At 46.6% G+C, this 15168-nt stretch overlaps 1 protein-coding gene across 1 annotated transcript in view; it reads right to left on the minus strand.

Annotated features, from left to right (window-relative positions):
- Nucleotides 1-15168, minus strand: part of fras1 (Fraser extracellular matrix complex subunit 1) — a 110394-nt gene that overhangs the window by 44208 nt on the left and 51018 nt on the right. Inside the window, exons 14-23 of the mRNA XM_052069131.1 lie at nt 13762-13905; nt 11504-11644; nt 10290-10430; nt 9996-10169; nt 5776-5916; nt 4654-4800; nt 1940-2098; nt 1567-1713; nt 814-960; nt 518-658 (exon numbers count right to left, since the gene is read on the minus strand). Coding sequence (XP_051925091.1) covers nt 518-658; nt 814-960; nt 1567-1713; nt 1940-2098; nt 4654-4800; nt 5776-5916; nt 9996-10169; nt 10290-10430; nt 11504-11644; nt 13762-13905 — 1482 coding nt within the window. The remainder of the gene's footprint in view (nt 1-517; nt 659-813; nt 961-1566; nt 1714-1939; nt 2099-4653; nt 4801-5775; nt 5917-9995; nt 10170-10289; nt 10431-11503; nt 11645-13761; nt 13906-15168) is intronic.

Here is a 15168-nt window from a genome sequence, read left to right on the forward strand (position 1 = left end):
ACTTTGAAACTTAGCTTCTAGCCGACGTGTGCACGTTTTGAGCATGACGTCTCTTATCCACTTTGATTTTCTCCTCTTTCATCTCAAACCGGTTCAAACAACAAAGCGTGTGATGGAAAAGTGGTTAGAACTGCATGACTGTCCGTGTTTTATGTTATGTGTTGTGTTTATTATTTTACTTGATGTTAACTGTTTTGTAAAGCGCTTGTTACAGCTGCCGCTGTTGTGAAAGCGCTATTTAAATCAGCATGTATTGTATTGTATAAAAGAAAATTGCAATAATTTAACAAGAGCATAGATTGTTTTTTTTCTCTCCACCAAATCCATATTTGGGAGAATTACATAAGTGAGAAAATCAACTTTAAATTTGAATAAAAAACAACTGTAAGCATGCATGAACTCGTTTGGCTTTAAGTTTTTTTTTTGTTTTTTTTTTTTTCTGTAGCTACTTTCTCCCGTTGACATTCGCTTCCTCCGAATGCACAGCCGGACACGGTTTGTGCGCTTGCCAACTGACCGAGGCATCTTTCCCCATCCCGGTATGATCCCGGTGGGCACCCGTGGGCGCAGACGCCATCGCGTAGCACGTAGCCCTCCATGCACTGCAGGCAGTCGGTGCGCAGGGGCCCTCGGCAGGCGTTGCAGCTCCAGTCGCACTCTGTTGGTGGAAAGTTCAAATCATTGGTTTTGCCCATTTTATTTGTAATTTGAAAATACCATCACATTTTAAAAAGTGACTTGAAGGACTGAATGTGTCGTGTCGATTTCGGCTATTTTGCTTTGATGTTGACATGAAAAGCTTGCCGCAGTTACCCGTGCAGGTGCGCGTGGTGGTGTTGAGGTAGTACTGCTGGGCGCAGCCTTCGTACTGGCACTCGCCGAACAGCAGCACCTTGGCGGGGTCGCGGCAGGAAGTGCAGGCGTCCGCCCCCTCGCAGGTCAGGCACTGGTGTTTGCAGGCTGTCAACGACAACGACGCACTTGCAAACTCGCAAAACCACAAAACCATTGTGAGCTCAGAACTCTCACGTGATAGAATAACAGAATAAAAGCAGAATTAAAACCGTCCGTGTGTCTTTTTGAGAATAAAGTCAAAAGGTCACAAAGGTCAGCTTTCTACAAGAATTAAATATAGAGTCACTTTTAAACGTTGCAAAATCTAGAAAATATATAGTTTTCCAAAATGTCATCCGCAATATAAATTCATACATGTTCAGAGAATTAAGTTCTATTAATTTAGATTTTGGATTTTTAAGAAAAAAAAAAACAAGAGGAAAAAAAATGCATAGAATGTAACATTTGGTTTCTTTGAACAATACAACAAAAAAACAAATATTGTATATAGAGTCTTGGTGTTCTTTTATGATGTTATTTGTTTTTATGTTATTAGATTAAAGTTAGATATTTTTGCATCTGAACATTTTGATGAATAGAAAATATGTCCAAGATAAAGACTGGAGATGGTTGCCAGATAATTCCTGCATCTGAATACGCTCATTTTTTTCGATCCAAAATCCGCAAAAGAGAAGGTATGGTGGCCCGCTTGGGTTGGTTGTTTGGACTGACCTTCGCAGACCCCACGACCGTTGTTGTAGTAACCCAGCGGGCACTGGGGGGCGCACTCCCCAGAGGCAAGCAGAACGCTGAGGGCGTGACAGGAAGTACAGGCAAGAGGCCCCGCCCCACTGCACGCCTCGCATGACTGGTGACATCCTGGGGAATAAAATGAGATTCTTAGAATAGGAAGAATGTAAACGGTCACATGTTTTGGGAGAGGGAAAAAAAACATATTGTGAGAGGAAAGTCGAGTCAGAATTTTTCGAGGAAAAAAAAAAGTCCTTTCCGAGAAGAAAGTCATATTACAATACAATACAATACATGCTGATTTCTATAGCGCTTTCACAAAAGCGGCAGCTGTAACAAATTTGCCATTTCTTACGTATGCAGGCTCCGTGCTGGCCGTAGTGATCCCGTGGACATCGAGGGACGCAGTGGTCGCCTAGCAACAAGGCGCCATCGGGTCCTTTGCACAACAGGCAAACGCTGCCGACGCCTGTCTGGAGGTCGGCCGTGCACCGCTGGCAATCGGGGCTGCACTCTGGCAACAAATCACATCAGTCAAGCTGCAGCGAGAAGGCATCATTGAGTCGAATCGAAATAACCTCGTCTTCAAAACCTCATTTGAAACCAGAACCTGATCTTGAACCCCAAATCTTTGAAAATCTGAACTAAGTTTCAAATTCCTTCCTTTAAGCCAGAAATTTGAAACCAAACTCGTCTGAAATGCTAACCTTATTTTAAAGGAATCATTTTTTTTTGTTGTGTTGTGCAAAATAAAATAAAATTAACATCACAAAATCAATTAAAATACAGAAAAAGTCTGGTCAAACGGACTCAAGTATGGGTCCGGTCCCTTTTGATCCTTTTTTTATTCTTTTTTAAACCCAAGTTTCAAAATCTAATATGAAAGCCCAATCATATCTTGAAACCTTAATTCGAAACCCTTTGTTTAAAATAGCAACCCTGCCTTTCAACCTGAATTTAAAACCGTAATCCTGTCTTCATACCCTAATTTGAATTCCGAACCCAAGTTTCAAACCCTACTTCGAAACCCTAAACCTGATTTTAACACCTCCCCTAGTTTCAAACTACAACCCTGTCTTGAAACCATAACCCAAGTTTCTAACCCTAATTTGAAACCTAACCTTGTCTTGAAACATCCATCCATCCATTTTCCGAACCGCTTGATCCTCACTAGGGTCGCGGGGGGTGCTGGAGCCTATCCCAGCTGTCTCCGGGCAGTAGGCGGGGGACACCCTGAATCGGTTGCCAGCCAATCGCAGGGCACACAGAAACGAACAACCATCCGCGCTCACACTCACACCTAGGGACAATTTAGAGCGTCCAATCAGCCTGCCATGCATGTTTTTGGAATGTGGGAGGAAACCGGAGCACCCGGAGAAAACCCACGCAGGCCCGGGGAGAACATGCAAACTCCACACAGGGAGGCCGGAGCTGGAACCGAACCCGGTACCTCTGCACTGTGAAGCCGGCGTGCTAACCACTTGGACTACCGGGCCGCCCCATAACCCAAGTTTCAAACCCTAATTTGAAACCTAACCTTGTCTTGAAACATCCATCCATCCATTTTCCGAACTGCTTGATCCTCACTAGGGTCGCGGGGGGTGCTGGAGCCTATCCCAGCCGTCTTCGGACAGTAGGCGGGGGACACCCTGAATCAGTTGCCAGGCAATCGCAGGGCACACAGAGACGAACAACCATCCACACCCACACTCACACCGAGGGACAATTTAGAGCGTCCAATCAGCTTGCCATGTATGTTTTTTGGAATGTGGGAGGAAACCGGAGCACCCGGAGAAAACCCACGCAAGCCCGGGGAGAACATGCAAACTCCACACAGGGAGGCCGGAGCTGGAATCGAACCCGGTACCTCTGCACTGTGAAGCCGACGTGCTAACCACTGGACTACCGGGCCGCCTGTCTTGAAACATTCATATGAAATTCCAGCCCTAGTTTCAAATCCTCTCGGCCTTGAAATCTTCCAACCCCGTCTTTAAACTCAAATTTCAAACCAGAACGCTCGATTCAAACGCAATTAAGTGTAAATTTTAACAAGAACCGTTCAAAACTCAGCTAGCTACGTAGCTATGTACAGGTAGCTAGCTAAATAGCATACATACATACATAGTGTACCAAGATGTATGTAGCTATTTAGCTGGCTAGCCAGACAGACGAGCATAAATTGGGAGGAAGGAAAAACATAGGTCACGCATGGATAATTACGACAAAAGGTGTTGCTTGTAAAATAAACTACAAGTAGTCGATGTGATGAGAGGACAATGGAGTGTGTGCATTTGTGTGTGGGTGTGTGTGTGTACACGTGCCATTGGAGTGTGAAGGTGGAGGCGGTGTTGAAATAATCACTGCTGTACTTTTATGACCCCACAAGGCATCTTTTTATTAACTACCACTTTGTCTGCACTTGACCCTGCGCCCAATCTCTTGATGCGCGCCCGCGTCCATAAATCTGCGCAGGCGCATCGCTTATTAAACGAGCGAGAACAGCGCGTCATCAGAAAGTGTAATTAAAAGTCTGTGCATTGCTGGCGCTGCGCCTCCGCAACCTCCTCCATCTCGTCCCTGATCCTCCTCAGACTGTTTTCCATCTTCAGCGAGCCGTCCCGATCAGTAAAATGTCTCCCCCATCCCCAGCAAGGATGTAAACAACAACGGCTGCCGAAAGCAGAACTTCACAGCTCATTTTATTCTGCTATAGTGGTGCCTTGGGAAAATATAGTACAGTGTTTCCAGTAACCAAATCCCATTTTTCCCCACCGAGCAACCATACCATCTCAAAATCTACACGGACAATCGTGCCCAAAGACTCACTTTATAAAACAAACCTAAATCCGTCGATTTCTGTAGGCATAAAAAGCAGGATTGAAGAGGTTTTGACATTCAATAAGCTTCAGCTAAAAACGAGGTTTTCCTATTCTCACTCTTTTTCTATCATATGTCCGATATCACAACAAAATAGTGTGCTGCCATCTAGGCATCAACAGAGGAATTACACCCCCCCCCCCAAAAAAAAAGAAGGCGTAAGTGGATTTAAGTGGTAAACATGAAGCTTACCGATGCATTGGGCCGTGGAGGCATGGAGGAAGCGGCCCTCCCGGCAGCCGGTCCGGCAGTGGCCCGCCTGCAGGTCGGCCAGCGGGGGGCACGAGGTGCAGTCGGCTTGGGAGGCGCCCGAACACGTCTGACAAGACGGGTGGCAGGCTGGTGGAGTTTAGGAAACGGCGGAGGAAAACATCAAAAAGGAATTTACAACCCTAACATGGGCTCGACGTCAAAGGTTGAATGCCTAACCTTGTGTTAACACCCTAATTTACTACGTTCGTCCTGGTTTCAAAACCCTAATTTACAACCCTTACCTTGAGCTCCAAACCTGAGAAACTCTCATCGGAAACCCTAATCCAGGTTTGAAATCATACTTTGAAAGCTTGTCTTGAAAACCTCAATAAAAACCTCATCTTAAAATCGAAACCGTCACCCAATGTTCAAACCTTAATTTGAATCCCTAACACAGTCTTGAAACCCGAGTTCCAAACCATAATCCCGGTTTCATCCCTTTAATTGAAACCCAACTTTTGTTTGACATCACAAACCTGCCTCAAAATCCACATTTGGAACCCTTAACCTTGTTTCAGATCCTCATCTGAAGACCAAACCCTGCCTGGAAACCATATTATCGAGCTTGAATTTGAAAGCCTAAACCTGTGTTGAAAAAACAAATTCAAATCCGATTCAAGGCTTCAAACCACAAATTCCAAACAGAAGCTCTTGCTGAAATCCTAAAACAAGCTTTAACAAACCTTGAACCGCCTTGAAATCCTAACCTGTAAACCAAACACAGCCTTGAAACCATAATTTCAAACAATCTCGAAACCCTAACCGTTGTTTGATGACCACAAATTTGGCTTCAAACGCTAAAATTCAAAACCCCATATTAAAAAAGCCTCACCCTGACATCCAACCATAATTTGAAACCCCAACGCAAGCTTGAAACCCTATTCGTAAAGCTTAACCCTCGTTTGAAACCCTAACCCAAGATTAAAGTGCCAATCTGGGGTCTTGAAAGTCTCAACCCTGAATTTACCCCAACATTCAAAACCCTAATCCGACATCAACACCTTTGCAGCACATCAACAATTCGCCCGAATCCGATCCGCGTCAGTTGAAAACGGTAAAGACCTTGACACTGGCCGTCCTGTACGAAGAATCCTTGCGGGCACGCGGGCACGCACCGTCCCTCGTGTAGGCTGGACGGCGACGGACAGGACGTGCAGTTGTCCGCAGACGGTCCTGTGCAGTGCCAGCAGGACGCGTGACATTCTACCAGAAGAAGAAGAAAAAAAATAACAAGTTTCGGCCAAGTTCTACGATGTGTTTTCATAAATATCAAAAGTCAGTGATGAAATGTTCCCGACATAGTAGCTCTGTTTGTGAAACATCAAAGGCAACAACGGTTTTGAACGTTTTTGAACAAACCTGAAATCCATTTCTGTGTCAACGTTCATGCAGATTTCGTAAATTCATTCATTCATTCCTCTTCCGAGCCGCTTGATCCTCACTAGGGTCACGGGGGGTGCTGGAGCCTATCCCAGCTGTCTTCGGGCGGTAGGCGGGGGACAACCTGAACCGGTTGCCAGCCAATCGCAGGGCACACAGAAACGAACAACCATCCGCACTCAAACTCACACCTAGGGACAATTTAGAGTGTTCAATCAGCATGCCACGCATGTTTTTTGGAATGGGGGAGGAAACCGGAGCACCCGGAGAAAACCCACGCAGGCCCGGGGAGAACATGCAAACTCCACACAGGGATGCCGGAGCTGGAATCGAACCCGGTACCTCTGCACTGTGAAGCCCACGTGCTAGCCACTGGGCGACCGGGCCGCATGCCTGAAAATCATTCATTCATTCATTCATTCATCTTCCGAGCCGCTTGATCCTCACTAGGGTCGCGGGGGGTGCTGGAGCCTATCCCAGCCGTCTCCGGGCAGTAGGCGGGGGACACCCTGAATCGGTTGCCAGCCAATCGCAGGGCACACAGAGACGAACAACCATTCGCACTCACACTCACACCTAGGGACAATTTAGAGTGTTCAATCAGCCTGCCACGCATATTTTTGGAATGTGGGAGGAAACCGGAGCACCCGGAGAAAACCCACGCAAAAAAAAAAACCGGGGAGAACATGCAAACTCCACACAGGGAGGCCGAAGCTGGAATCGAACCCGGTACCTCTGCACTGTGAAGCCGACGTGCTAACCACTGGACTGCCGGGCCGCCCTAGATTTCGTAAATATCAAAGGCAAAAAATTCCACGACGTCTGAACTCAAAGACTTTTTCCAAGTAGATTTTGATGTAACTCTTGGAAATGTCAAAGAGAACCAACTACGTCATTGGTGACGCTTCTTGTAGAATGTCGCGTAGAATTTTGGTTCGTTTTTTTGTTTTTTGTTGCAACAATCAAAGACAAGTAGGTGCTCAAGAAACCCGATGTGTTTTCCTGTACAGCGTAGCAATGAGTTGTCAACCCGAGCGCCAACTCGATTCCTGAGAAAGAAAGAAAGCTGACTGAAAGTTCAAGTAAATGATTTTTCTTGGGACCGCGGTACAAAAACGGACCGTTTCCAGATCGCCAGGGCAAGCTTTTTGAGATTCCTCTGCGCGCTCTCATCTCCCCACCAAAGTGTGATACATAAAGTCGTAGCGCGTATTGATTAATACGAGCATTCGCTGGCTTGACACATTATCAAGCGCGACGGAATCAGCCTCATTACTCACTTTACCGCTGATTCGGGACAATTTTTGCCAGTCGATGAGGCTGATTTTGCAGCAATGATGCATTGAGTTCAGTATCGAGGCGGGCGGCCCTGATTTATACTTTTTATGCCAGAGAGTAAACTCACACGTACATGCAAAGTAGTTTTTTTCCCCCCCCCGCTGGAAATCTCAAAGACAAGTAAGTCTTCCAAACAATTTTGTTTTTTGTCTATGTAAACATCAAAGCCAAATGAACGCGCAACCAAACTGAGATCATTTTTTTGGGGTCAATATTAGACAATTGACAAACCTGACATTTTTATAAATTTAATTTATAAAAAATTAAATAAATACATTTATAAATTTCCATTCGATACCGACATTTCTGTAAAAAAAAAAAAGACATTTTAGTCTTCATAGGACCAGATAGACGTCATCATCAAAGGCAATTTGGAGAGCACCTAACACTCATTTGTAAAAATCAAACGTGAGTCACCGTAAATATCAAAGACAATTCAGTTTTCAGTGGAACTAAGGTGCACAAAAACAAAAGACGAATGAATCAAAGACACGTTAGAATACAATGAAGCTTGCATATTTTCCAAAATATCAAATAGAAGTTTATCGTCCAAGAATTTTTTTTTTCCATTATCGTGGACAATTTCGCCTTCAAAGAAAAAACATCAAAGACAAAGTCATCTTTGATTGAATCTTGTCCCATCAAGGACAAATTTAGAATTCAGTAAAACAAACACCAAAGACGTGCATCCCTCAAAATCAGTTTTGTCAACATAAAAAAAAAACTAAACAATTTTTCAAAACAATTTTTGCAAATATCAAAGATCATTTTCAATCTTTGGCAGACCCCCTGTCGTATGTTTTGTCAACACCAAAGACTGTTCCGACGATCAAGGAGTGTGGAGGCGGGGAGGGAGGCAAGCGGAAGAACTTCAAGAACCCAGCAGACTTTTGTAAACATCAAAGAAATGTTTTGGTCTTTGGTGACCTTAGTGCGTTTTTTTGTTGTTGTTGTTTGTTTTGCAAAAACATCAAAGGCAAACGCAGGAAGCAGGAAATGAAAGTTTTGATAACCTTCAATGTCATTTGGGAGCCAAACCTAACGGGCATGTTTTTCTAACTGATTTTGTCTTCAACGAACCGAACGTACGTTTTGACAAACATCCAAGCTAATGTAACATCTTCAATGAGCCTTCATGCGTTTTCATAAACAGCAAAAGAGATTTTAAAGTCTTCAAAATAGCCGAACAAACCAAGACCAAACGATTGTTTCCAAACGAACTTCAACAGACATGTTTTCCTGAGTATCAATGGCAATGTGGTCTTCGATGAACCAAATGTTTATTTTTAAGGGGGTGCCAGGGGGAGTGCCCCCCGCCCCCCAAAAAATATTGTCTTTGTTCATTTCAGCCAATGCACAAAGGCCGTCATTTGGGCAGTTTGGCCTCCCTCGATCACATTTGGAGGACTTTTCAGAAACAACAACAACAACAATTGAATGTGATGTCACGCCGGCACCATGTTTGTCCCACAAGGTCACCGAAACGAATGAAGGCAGCCAAGCCAAATGCTGCCCCATCGATTTGCAATCATTCCCGAGGCGCTCGCTGCCAGAAAGAAAGCTGCCACCAAAAAAAAACAAAAAAAAAAAACAACACCCACACAGCACATCTATTCGTAGCTGACCAACACAGACATTTACTGTATATGGAAGAATAACAATCAGTTTTTTTTTAACGGTAATAGCAAACAATTAAGATCATTTGTTATTGGCCCGTGCGTTTTTTTAAGCTATTGAAAAAAGTTGTGTGGGGGTGCCAGTGAGGGTGTGTGTGTCTGTCATATAAATAAATTTACAAGCTAAAATAGAATTTCTCTTCATAAGACTGGTGATTAAAGATAATTCATCTTGAGAACCAAAAAAAAATTGTGATCTCAAGTATGATCAATTCATTACACAATACGGTGTAAGTAAATATTTCATAATAAGTGGATTATAGAAATAATGCTTCATTGATTGTTTTTCTATATATATACCGTATATATATCCATCCATCCATTTTCCGAACCGCTTGATCCTCACTCGGGTCGCGGGGGGTGCTGGAGCCTATCCCAGCTGTCTGCGGGCAGTAGGCGGGGGACACCCTGAATCGGTTGCCAGACAATCACACACCTAGGGACAATTTAGAGCGTCCAATCAGCCTACCATGCATGTTTTTGGAATGTGGGTGGAAACCGGAGCACCCGGAGAAAACCCACGCAGGCCCGGGGAGAACATGCAAACTCCACACAGGGAGGCCGGTAGCTGGATTCGAACCCGGTACCTCTGCACTGTGAAGCCGACGTGCTAACCACTGGACTACCGGGCCGCCCTACTGTATATATAAACAAAGTGAAAAACATCGGCTTGCCAGAAAGCGTATTGCTGAACGCGGAATGACCCTCAAAGGCAGAGACGGGTGCTAAGTGGATATAATTTCACACCGTCACTTAGTGGACTAACAAAACACACTCCACTGACTCTTTGTTCTCGTCCTGCTGAATGTATTGGGAGAAAAAAAGGCTGTCGGGAACTAACCGAATGTCTGACTGGCTGGCTCAAACAATTGCGCGTTTGTACGTTACCTGTGCAAGCGCGCCGGTGGTCGGCGTAGGTGTTGGCGGGGCAGGCCGCCGCGCAGATCCCGCGCGGAGGTCGAAGGTCACGCGACTGCGGGGCGAGCACCTCGCCGGCTTTGAGGCAGCGCAGGCAGTCCGAGGCCAGAGGGCCCACGCAGCGGCGGCACGACGGGTGACAGTCTGCACGCACGCCAAGTGTAGCGAGTTACATATAAACGATATCTTATCTTATCTTATCTTACATCAGCCGATGTATGGATGGACAATGGATGGCGGATTTTTTTTAGTGGACGCGCTTACTGTGGCAGGTGTGGGCGTGAGGGTACAGGCCCTCGCCGCACGCCTCCACGCACTCCCCCTGGTGGAGGAGGAGGTCCTGTGCGCACGACGTGCACTGAGACGCCGACGGACCCCAGCATGATGCACACGAGCTGTGGCAGCCTGGGGGCACACCAAGAAGATATTTTTGAAGGAAAGTGAGAAAGCAGGAAAGTCGTGTTAAATAAAAAAACTGAATCCATTCATTCATTCATTCATCTTCCGAGCCGCTTGATCCTCACTAGGGTCGCGGGGGGTGCTGGAGCCTATCCCAGCTGTCTCCGGGCAGTAGGCGGGGACACCCTGAATCGGTTGCCAGCCAATCGCAGGGCACACAGAGACAAACAACCATCCACGCCCACATTCACATCTAAGGACAATTTAGAGCGTCCAATCAGCCTGCCATGCATATTTTTGGAATGTGGGAGGAAACCGGAGCACCCGGAGAAAACCCACGCAGGCCTGGGGACAACATGCAAACTCCACACAGGGAGGCCGGAGCTGGAATCGAACCCAGTACCTCTGCACTGTTAAGCCGACGTGCTAACCACTGGACTACCGGGCCTGCGTGGGTTTTCTCCGGGTGCTCCGGTTTCCTCCCACATTCCAAAAACATGCGTGGCAGGCTGATTGAACACTCTAAATTGTCCCTAGGTGCGAGTGTGAGTGCGAATGGTTGTTTGTCTCTGTGTGCCCTGTGATTGGCTGGCAACCGATTCAGGGTGTCCCCCGCCTACTGCCCGGAGACAGCTGGGATAGGCTCCAGCACCCCCCCCCCCCCCCCCCGCGACCCTAGTAAGGATCAAGCGGTTCGGAAGATGAATAATCATGAACTGAGTACTTTATGGCTGCAACACGTTCCGGTTCATGTTTACTACCATGACATCATTTTAAAATTTTTTTTTAACAACATTTAATAAACACTTGGGAACGGAGGACACCAATTGTTGGAGCTTCAAAGGTGGAATTTTTTTCCCATTCTTGCTTGATGTGCAGCTTTAGCGGTTCAGCGGACTCCACCGTTGTATTTTCTGCTTGATCAAGCGCGCCACACAATTTTCAATGGGAGACGGGTCTGGACTGCAGGCAGGCCAGTCTCGTACCGGTAACACTTTCGCTACTTAACACGCGCAGAACGCGCTCCGCCATTGTCGCAGGGGCGTTTAAGAAACAAAATACTTTTGTCGGCACGTTACCTCTGCACCTGCTGCTGTGATCGCCGTAGTGCTGAGCGGGGCAGGCCGGCAGGCATTTCCCACGATGCAACATGCCGCTCGGCGGACAGCTCACGCAGTCGGGCTTGTCGGGGAGGCAGGAGGCGCAGGACGGGTGGCATGCTGCCAAAGTCATCAAGGACATCAAAGGACGTTAAATGAGAAGACACCCGCGGCGTCCGCCTCCACGCGATGCAAGGCGGCGATTTCGGCGCAGCCGTCGCTCATTTTTGCTGAGGCTAATTGGAAAAGCGTAGCATGGCGCAGGTTGCGCCGAGTCAGAAGCCTTGAAAGTTAGGTGTGCGAGTCCTTTGATCCGCACCCGGACATTTCCCGTCCTTCTCAATTTAGACTTCAATCCCCCAAGATCGAAGGCAACTAAAAATGGAAGCAGTCGTTTCTAACTGAAGGTCATTCTGACAAAATGGACGCTCCATACTCGCACGTTGACTCTCTGCACCTTTGACTCTGTTCACCGTGGTCACTTGTAGCCCCCAAAATGCCGCGGAGCAAAAGGTGAGAAAATAAATATGGAATTTAAGTTTTAATAGGAGACGAGAGTTGAAATGGACGCGGCCTCGGAGACCCCGAGGAGGACGAGTCAAGAAGAAGTCAAGAGTCCTCCGGCAGGGCGCCGACTGTGACATTTTCACTGCGACCGCCTCAAGTGACTGATAACTCTGACCTTTGCGATGGACGCTTGCACAAACACACAAACACACACACACACCCGCAGAGTGTGCGAGACGTTCTTAATGCAAAGCATCGGACATTTCCAGACAGAACCAGAATCAGAATTATCTTTATTCAGCTACATGCTTTACGAAACATCAAATGTTGCCTCACAGAAATGTGTCAAGTATTTGTGTCATTAACATTACAGAACACCCAACTTATCAACATTCTAACTCGCTAAATAATTGACAGATTGACCAACTGCCTAACTCAACAACTAACTTCGGATGCAAAAGTGATTTTTTTTTAACTGACTTGGTAAATAACTATCAACTGTAAATTACCAACCAATAACGACCTAACCACTTGATTTTTGAACTGATTGACTAACAAACAAATAACTACCGGTAACTAACTAACTACAGTAATCCCTCGTTTATCGCGGTTAATGGTTAACCGAAACCACGCGCGATATACAAAATTCCGCGAAGTAGCGACCCCTCCCCTCCCCGTATAGGTATATATGTACATGTGTATGAGTATAAATAATATTTATAAGGCCAAATTTAATGGCATACATGCATGCCTGTAGGAATTAACATTACTTAATGCTATGTACGAATATATTTAAACATGTATAAATTAGGTTAGGTTATGTGTAGTACTGTATATGTTGCTCTATGTGACTCGCTGTTGTTTTGCTGACTTTCACTGCCTCTCACGGATCTTTTGCGGAATTTTTACGGCATTTTCGCATTTTCTTTCTTTCTTTATTTATTTGGCAAAAATCAGCGATGCACCGAGGCCGCGATAAACGAACCGCGAAATAGCGAGCGATCACTGTAATACTACCGCTTCCAATCATTTCCCTGGAAAGTTCTTGTAATAACACGCGTCGGGTTCCATTAGCGACATGTAGCGGGCGGGCGCGTTACTTTCCATTAGCAGGTAGTAGCAGGCGCGTTAGCTTCAATGAGCAACAAGTAGCGGGCGCATTGGCTTCCATTAACAATAAGTAGTGGGCGCATTAGCTTCCATTAGCAATATGTAGCGGACGCGTTAGCTTCCACTGGCAAAAAGTAGTGGGCGCATTAGCTTCCATTAGCAACATGTAGCGGACGCGTTAGCTTCCACTGGCAAAAAGTAGTGGGCGCATTAGCTTCCATTAGCAACATGTAGCGGACGCGTTAGCTTCCACTGGCAAAAAGTAGTGGGCGCATTAGCTTCCATTAGCAACATGTAGGGGGCGCGTTAGCTTCTATTAGCAGGGAGTAGCAGGCGCGTTAGCTTCCATTAGCAACACGTAGCGGGCACGTTAGCTTCCACTGGCAAAAAGTAGTGGGCGCATTATCTTCCATTAGCAACATGTAGCGGACGCGTTGGCTTCCACTGGCAAAAAGTAGTAGGCGTATTAGCTTCCATTAGCAACATGTAGGGGGCGCGTTAGCTTCTATTAGCAGGAAGTAGCAGCCGCGTTAGCTTCCATTAGCAACACGTAGCGGGCACGTTAGCTTCCATTTGCAGTAAGTAGCAGCCGTGCAGATGAAGAGGTGAGCCGCACTTACCGTGGCAGACGCCATCCTGACTGTAGAAAGCCTCGCCGCAGTCGAGAACGCACTCGCCGTCCTTGAGCAAGGCGGCTGGGTCGGAACATGACGAGCACTCTCGCGGGCTCGCACCCACGCACTCGGAGCACGACTCGGAACAACCTGGCGGTACAAATACCCAGACTTGATTGATGCGCAAACAACACGACGCGAGCTCCTTAGCTTCAAAAAGGTTAGTCGGACATTTCTTACCCCGTTCGTATCGCGAAAGCAAGGCTTTAAAAGATGAGAGCCTCGTGTATAAGAAATGAGAACGCGAAATCGAGCATCACGAGGAAACGTGATTACAAGAAAAGAGCATCGCTGCAACAAGAGGTCCGTCCGTCCGTCCGTCATCTACCGCTTATCCGGGGCCGGGTCGCGGGGGCAACAGCTTTAGCAGGGAAGCCCAGACTTCCCTCTCCCTAGCTACTTCTTCCAGCTCTCCCCGGGGGATCCCGAGTCGTTCCCAGGCCAGCTGGGTGACATAGTCTCTCCAGCGTGTCCTGGGTCTTCCTCGGGGTCTCCTCCCGGTGGGACAAGACCGGAACACCTCACCGGGGAGGCGCTCAGGAGGCATCCGAATCAGATGCCCAAGCCACCTCATCTGGCTCCTCTCGATGTGTGCAACAAGAGGTGACAATTTCAAACATATTCACATATCTTGGAACCCCCCCTTGGACTCGAGAAAGGAGGACTTGACTACACCCTTACTTGGAACTTCACTCAAATTAGTCCAAATTCGTAGCAGTAGATGGCGGACCAGTTTTTGCCTCCGCCATCCAGCATGGGTCCAAACCATGGTGACAAAATGCGATGATTGCATGAAAACCGAGAACACCGTGGCCTTTGAGCTTCAACATAACATTGCAATGTATTATTTATGAGCGTGTGTCTTGTACACACCCCCCCTACCCGACGTCGGTTGTGGCCCACGAGGGGGGATTACGCGTCCTTTACTTTGCCCCTTTGCACGGAAAGCAATTTATTTTTCATGCGCAGCTGCAATCCAAAACGTTATCAGCATGTGTAATCTGAGTAGGCCCAAGGCCCCCCCCTAACCAAATTATCCTGGATGAGGTGAGGACACAAGATTAACCCCCCCAACACACACACAAACACACACTAATACTACAAAGCACCAAAGCTGAATCTCTCCTAATAAGATCAGAACTTGGCCTATTAAAGTGAGCGCAGACAAAGCAGCTTTGGAAAGAGGATCAGAATCCATCCACAATGATATTAATAACCGGGACTATTTTCCTTTTCCTGACGGAATTGAGGATTTAAATCCATTTTTCCACAACATGAAACCACGGCACATAGGTGGTTTCCCGTTGTTGAGTAAAATCAGGGCAAACCAGGCCTCTGGTGACCTGTCAACGA

The sequence above is a fragment of the Hippocampus zosterae genome, chromosome 6 (genome assembly GCF_025434085.1).
Source record: "Hippocampus zosterae strain Florida chromosome 6, ASM2543408v3, whole genome shotgun sequence".
NCBI classification, from domain to species: domain Eukaryota; kingdom Metazoa; phylum Chordata; class Actinopteri; order Syngnathiformes; family Syngnathidae; genus Hippocampus; species Hippocampus zosterae.